Source organism: Marmota marmota, unplaced genomic scaffold (assembly GCF_001458135.2).
Source record: "Marmota marmota marmota unplaced genomic scaffold, marMar, whole genome shotgun sequence".
NCBI lineage: Eukaryota > Metazoa > Chordata > Mammalia > Rodentia > Sciuridae > Marmota > Marmota marmota.
In genome coordinates, this window is record NW_026000221.1 from 11,197,719 (window position 1) to 11,205,321 (window position 7,603).

The 7,603-nt window shown below is 44.4% G+C and overlaps 1 protein-coding gene across 1 annotated transcript; it reads left to right on the top strand.

The window, feature by feature from the left end:
* Nucleotides 1–4: 4 nt before the first annotated feature.
* Nucleotides 5–4,258, top strand: Fam170a (family with sequence similarity 170 member A). The gene is made up of 3 exons (XM_015488464.1): nucleotides 5–74; nucleotides 2,432–2,578; nucleotides 3,474–4,258. The coding sequence occupies exons 1-3, from the start codon at nucleotides 5–7 to the stop codon at nucleotides 4,256–4,258; spliced, it is 1,002 nt and encodes a 333-aa protein (XP_015343950.1).
* Nucleotides 4,259–7,603: the final 3,345 nt, after the last annotated feature.

The following is a 7,603-nucleotide window of genomic DNA, read 5'->3' on the forward strand; positions in this document are numbered from 1 at the left end:
TATTATGAAATGGAGACAAAAGAGGAAACATTTGGAAAAGGAAGAGTCCCAGGAAACTGATGACAAGGGAAGAGGTACGTGCTGGGAAGCTTCTCTGGGGTACAGGGGAGGCCTGCCAGCCTTAGGCTTCCCTAGGAATGAGGGACTGAGGTGAGCAGGTGCCTATGAAGTAAAGGGAGACGTGTTATCAGCTGATGCTGCTGGATCCATCTCAAGGGTCCCAAAGGTGTGAAAAGGCACAGAAAGTCCAGATGCCCCAGGCAGATAGAAAGTCAGCCCTTCTGGTCTGTGAACTTCTCTCCTGGGGGCTGGCACCTGGACTCCAGGCACATTGTGTGTGTGTGTGTGTGGGGGGGCTTCCAGCTACACAACTCAGATGCAGTTTTTCTGAGTTCTTTCATATTCTCTTTATTTATTTTTCCTTTTGGGTCACTTGGGAGTTGTGAAGTGTGAGGGACAGCGAGAGAAATCTGTGAGTTACCCTGTCCCTTTTAGGAAAGAAAAAAGATTAGTGGCTGAATTAAAGGTCTTGTTGAAAATTATCTTGGGAAATGACATGTTTGTTAGAAAAGTAGATTAAGACTTTGTCTAAGAATGGTGACATACAGAAAGCATGGAGATTTTATTCTTTTAGCAGGAAGAATATACCATTGGAGTTTGTGGATGCACAGGTTGGATGCTTCCCAGAGGAAGGGAAGGGGTGGGAAAATGCCTTAAGGAGACTCAGACCTTAATGGATGGGGCAAGACACCTCAGGATCCTGGGGGAAACAAAGAACACGAAGAGCTGCCAACTTACTTTCTAGGTTGTGTGATGTGCTAAATGCAAACAAGTACGTGGCCTTGATGTGGGGCGGGGTGGTAGTCATGTGTAGCAGGTGGGACAAAGTGGATCCTATCCCAGAAATCCATCTGGAGGGATTTGCCCAAGTCAGAGCCCAGCAGCTTTCATGAGGTCCAGGCTCCTGTAGTGTAGGAATATGCCTCCCCTTGGAATGGGGACCTGGAGTGGAGGCATATTTCCAGGGGCCTGTGACAGGAAGGGGAAGGCCAAGGTTTCTTCTACCCCATCTACCTTTACATTGTAGAATATTTTCTCTTCTTACAAGTGTATTAGGAGAGGGAATAGTGGGGATAATGGGGACAGAGTGGTCACTGATTGGGAAGTTTGCAGGGTTTATGGTAATAAGTGAACATTAACATGCCTAGACCTGGGTGATGCTCAAAACATGTGACAGTACATACAGAGTTCTCATTTAGGGTCTCCCATGAGGTAGTCTCATGCTCATATGCACCCTGATACAGGAAAAATGTTACACATTTCCACACACATCTGCTTGATTAAACCACACACAGCACATATATAAGCATACTACTCCTTTATTACATGTTCACACAACCCAGGGGTATAACACTGCTCTCTTTCTACACTGAACTCTGGAGAGAGAGAATGTGTGTGTGTGCATGTGCACGCACGCACCTTCATATGTGTGTGTGTGCGTGCGCACCTTCCTATGCACAAGTACACATATCTCTTCAATTCTCACACAAAGATAGCTACATTAAAACTACCTCTAAATATTTCTATAAGAACCAGTCTCAGGTCATGCCACATCTGTAACACAACCTGTAGCCACACCAGGCCTACTTTGTTAAAACCAAAATTAAACAGATTCACTGACACACCTTTATTAGAGTTGCCAAAAAATAGAATGTCTAGTTAAACTTGAATTTCAGATAAAACTCCAATGACATTTTAGTATGAGAAAGTCCCTAATATTCTATATGACCAATTTATACTAAAGAAAACTGGGATTCATCTTAAATTTAAATTTAACTGGGTATCAGGTATTTTTGTTTGACAGATCTGGTGGTCCTTACATTCTCACCATGATCTGTCCTATTACATACTTATATGTATTTCTGTTTAGTGCCTGCCTTTCCAATTGAAATAGAAGTGCCAATTAGAAGAGGGACTCTGTCTTGTTCAGTATTCCCAAGCCTAGAATAGTGGAATAATGCCTGATACATAGTAGCTATTTACTAAATATTGTTCACTGAATGAATGAATGAATGTACATCACAAACAAGCCTCACTATATTGTCAGGAAATGTTAGGTATCACATTATTACTGAATTTTGTGAACACAGCATATATACAAACTCCACACTTGCCCCACCAGAAGCACATCATTCTTATACTTTACACATATTCACAGTAAATCACACAGGCATTCATTCCTAATAAGATATTAATAAAATAACTGTTGAGTAATTCAATACTGGAATATCCACAAGGAACCGTACTCTAAACTGTGTGTATTTACCACATCTGACACATGTCAAACACTCGTAAATATTTGTTGGATAGGTGACTGATGTACAAATGTGTCCAACCCCCCAAATCACTGTGACTTTCATACTTTTCTCAGGAATGTCAAAATCACAAGAGGATGCCCCTCATCTTGAATCCACTGGAGTGGCCAAGATGTGCCGCCTAGGAGGAGGGGAGGTCTCCTCTGCCTCGGAATACTTCTCCTGTGTTTCTTCTCCATACAAGCTCTTCCATGGTAGTAGAGGTACAGGGATGCTTGAGTGTGAGACTTGGGTGTATGAGACACTTTGGGTGCTGGGCTCCTTAGGTATTAGAGTTTGGATGAAGGAGTCCTTGATTGTGAGACTGTTTGGATATGGGGACTTGTAGGTGTGAGGCTCCTTGAATGTGGGGCTTCCTGGGTATCAGACTTTGAGTACAGTGCAGGAAGCATAGAATTTAAAGCATGAGGCTGAGAAGCAGCCCAGGGCAGTTGGAGGTGGTCCAGACTCTGTGAAGAGGCCCAGGTAGAATTCAGAACTGTTAGGAGAGCTCACTGTGGGAGATCTTGAACCCTGGCATGATCAAGGTGGGAAGTCAGAGAACAATGGCCTGAAAGGTTTGGGTTTGGGGTGTCAGGCCAAGGGACCAGATTAGGGACCTTAAGAGAAACTATGTGGGATTTGTGGCTTCTAGAGGACAGCGTTCCCCAGAATAGCTCAGTAGGACCACACAGCTCAGGCCTGTATACCTCACACATATAACCATACTCTGCATGGATACATACATCCTTAGCACATTCACAAATCCAAAATGCATGACCTACAAGGCCATTATCACAGCCCACATTCCACAAACAACACAGCAGCAAAGTCACAAAATACCATCTTCCTAGTATGCAAACCCCACCTCTATTCCACACATGCCATAATCCTCACTATCTCACTCAACACTTGTGTGTAGACATTCCCCAATATCTTTATACACACAAATGACACCACCCACATCACCCCAGAATACGAACAATGGATAGCAAACCTATCACACACCTGGATCATACCATGGACCCTCTCTCCTCTACCATGCATATTCACAGTTTTGCATTCTCGGTTTCCAGCAGGCTCTGTGCATGTTCTTATGTTTCTAATTTCCTTTCCCAGGAACCCGGAAATTACAAGACAGTCCCAAGCCTAGATCACCCCTAACCCAGTTTCAAAAACGAGGGGAGACTCTTCCCCACTCCCAGAATAACTCCTTCTCAACCCATTCATCTTATAAGACCTGTATGTCCTCTCTGTGTATGAACAAAGAGGAAAAGGGCATGAAAATATACTACATGCAGGTAAAAATGAAAAAAGGTGTAGCTGTCTCCTGGGAAACAGAGGAAACCTCAGAGTCCTTAGAAAAGCAGCCAAGGATGGAAGAAGTAAGCCTTCCTGAGAAAGTGCGAGTAGGTACTCCCCCCTCTGATGTATCCACCAGAAACCTCCTGTCTGACAGCGAGCCCAACGGGGAGGAGAAAGAACATGAGGAAAGGGCAGAGGCAGATAGCCCGCCAGGGTCACCTGCAGTGGAGGAGAGACCCAGGGCCAAGACACCTGACTGGCTGGTGACCATGGAGAATGGTTTCAGATGCATGGCCTGCTGCCGGGTCTTTGCCACCATGGATATCCTCCAGGAGCATGTGAAGCATGGGATCAGGGAGGGCTTCAGCTGCCACGTCTTCCATCTCACCATGACTCAGCTGATAAGCAACGTAGAACCAGAGAGCGCCCAAGAAGAGGAGGATGAGGATGAGGAGGAAGAGGAGGAGGAGGAGGAACAAGAGAAGCCAGAAGACAAGGAGAATAAGGAGGACCAGCCCACAAGGGAAGACCCTGGCCTGAAGAGACCCTGGAGCCAATGTCCAGGCTGTGTGTTTCATTCTCCAAAGGATAGGAAGTGAGCAGGGGCTGGGTCTGCTAAGGGAGCTCTGCTTTCTCTGAGCCAGTCCTGTCTCTCCAGTTCAACCCCACGAGGGAGGGGTGGGGGTGGAGGTTCATCCAGCTTGGGGAAACATGGAAGGGGGCATAACTGGGCCCCCTGCTTCCTGCCCAGACATCTCACCGGCCTATAAGTTGGGATTTGTCTTGAACTTTCCAGTTCCCGCAGGAAATTCAGAGGATTTCTAAGGGCTAGCCCAGCTCCTTCCCTCATTAACTAAGTGTCTTCCTCTATTTTGATTTCCACATAGCAACTGAGATTCATGAGCCAGAAGATCTTTGAAGATGGTTCAGCCTTCTCTTGGGAGAGGTAAGGCCTGAGGCTTGCACAGTTTTCCAAGCCTACCTTAGGAAGACTCGCAGGGAGAGAAAGAAGGGGCTGCAGGGATGCGCTGGGTTCTGTCATGGCTCTGCAGATCCGTCAGCATGTGGTACACTCAGTGCTTCTCGGGGGGTTTGAGCTCCATTTGGTTAAATGAAAAGTTGGAGATTTCTGACTGGGAAGTTTCCCACTATATCCATGACTGTCCTCAACTTTAAGAAGAAATACTAGAGTCCCACTAGGCAGGTAGAGCTCAGCATGATCTCAAGGGCCAGGACTGGTTTGGAGAGAGGACCAGTGCTCAGCAGGATCAAAGGTATGGGGTCTGTGAGTCTTTGGTCTGAGCTTTGATTTCACTTTGGCCCATGAACATGGTCCTGTGACGGAAAGGGAAATGTGGAAAGGGAACAACGTAGAAGTGATTTTTCCCCCAACCCGGAAAAGTTCTAGAACCTTCATTTTGCTGTAATTTAATCGGACTGAACTGAACTGGTGTGGATGGCCCCAGGCTTTGAGATTAAAATGAAGGGTTATTGATGGGCAGAGCTCATGTCACTTCTTGTCCCTTCCTGCTCTGCCTCATTTATTTTCTCACTCCCAGGGAGAAGAGATAATAGCAGATAGAAAGCCAATAGAATAAAAGAGGATGAAGGGACCACCGCTCAGTCTAACATATAAACATCATATACAATAAAGATTGTTTTCAAAACCTTGCCTGTCTGTATTATTTAATTAACAAATTTATCCACCTATCTATCCTTTTGTCTCTAGAGTGGTTTGTGAGTGACATTTCACATCAGTACTAGTGATATCTACCAGCATTTTCCAGAGACAGCACTAATTACCTGGGATTTATTAGGCTTCTCTGACCATTTTTCCAAGACTGGCTGCTACATTTCATATGGGATCATGACGAACTCCACACTGAGCTCAAATAAAGTCACTAGGAAATACTGGGCACAATGGAAATGGTTGAGTGAGGCTGAAGGCATTGAGCAGAGGCCTGGAGAGGATTCTGTGTGTCCCTCAAGGTTATCTCAGAAGATGGGCTTTATTGGTTTTGGCTTTATTAGGATACACCAGGACAGAGGGAATTTCTGTCTTGGAGCTGTTCATGGAGCAGGTTCCTCCTGGGACGATGAGACTCCTTTATAGCACTTGCAAAGAGGCCAGATTTGGGGGAAGAAATTGCTACATTAGGAGTTTAAGCCAATCAGTTCTGATATTTCCAGTTCTGAGGTCAATATTTCAGATTTTAAATGCAGTCTTACCTGGATTCCCAAGGTTTGATCTCATCATCTCTGAACCTTATGCTCACATCACTGCTAACCACCCACTAGAAAAACAAGTGTCTGAGGCACTGAAGACTGATTTTGACGCATGAGGTTGTGCGTCGTCTTTCCAAAGTGAGGGTGGAGTAACATCTCCCTCATCTGAATGGGGGCAAAGCCACGCCTTAGAGAACTGACAGAGTTAGAAGGAAATAATTTGAAATTCAGGGATTTTGTCAGTTTAAATTGAATAATAGCCAACTCCAAAATCCCACAGGTTCTTTGAGAGCCTATAAGGGATCTTCTATGGGGCTTTATTTAATCAATAAAGTATGTTATTATTTCAATAAGAATAATCTTGTTTCCTAACCACTTCCATGCTCTCATCCTCTGCATCTGGGATATAATATCTGCATCCCCCAAGCCTACTTTGTCATTTCAAAGAATTCAGATTTTGAGAATTAACTCACCCTCGCTTACCCACACCACCCTGTGGGGAATTCTCTAACAGCTGCTGCACACTCTAATTTTCACTCTTTTCCCATTTCACCTGCTGTTGAACCCACCAAGATTGGAAATGCTATCTCATTCCTCTTTTCCTTGGTCTATATCAATTTCTCTCCTTTCCTCGGAATGTTTTGTACTCCATCTTCCAATGACTGCTTCAAACACCTAGGATTTACTTCCCATCAATTGTCAGGATATTGGTTATAAACATGAAACTTTGAATTGCTGCTCTTGCTGTGATGGACATTGGCCTGCAAGCACCGAGGTGGACAATACAAGAGCCTATGGGTAGGAGTCCAAGTATTTCAGGAAGCAGCTCTTGATGCGCTATCATATTCTAATAAGAACTGCATTGACAAGCTCATGTCCCCTACTGTGAGGTAGGGACCTGTGACTTGCATTCTCTTCTGACCAAGACAAGTGCTCACATTAATCACACCAGACCCTGTCTATGGCATCATGGGTAGAATAAATTCTGAATGAGTCTCTGAATCCCTGCTCAGAGTAAGTTTAAAGCCATACCTGAGCTCATATTTTAAGCTATTGGTAGGATTACAGGTAGAGTCAAGATAATTAAACTTCCCTCCCTGCAATCTACTTAATTAACTGTGGCAAATGAAAATAGGTAGGGATGTCTTACCAAAAGGGAATGGCTATCACCTACGACACACAGGCTACCTGGGAGTATAACCAAGTGTGACTGTCTTGACAAACACTATTAGGGGTAGGAGTCATCTGTCCCTAGTGATCCCACTGAGGATCTCGCTGTTTCTGTGTACACAGTCTTTGAACTTTCAGAGAGGCTCCCTTCTTTGCATGTCCTGTGTGGGGCATGGATTGTTAGGTGGGAACCCGAGATGCTAGCAGGGGAAAGAACCTATATTCTTTCTGTTCTGTCTTCCCTTTCCTTCCTCTGTAAGTCCTTTCTACGTTTTTTTGAGGCTGGTATCTTCTATTTCCTAATTTACCAAGTCATTCTAATTTACACTTCAAACACTGTCTGCTTCTTTCCCATGCATGTAGACACAGTTTCTCGTTTTATCAGAACATTTGATTGAAACTCTCAGGAGGTAAAAGTAATTGCATTTTATCTTATAATTTCATCAAAAATAGGATTAAAATATTTTGATATCAGGGGAGGCTTCTGCCATAGCTCTGAGGGAAAGGTAGGAAAATGTGAGTGCGTTCTGTTCATCTCCAGCAAGGGA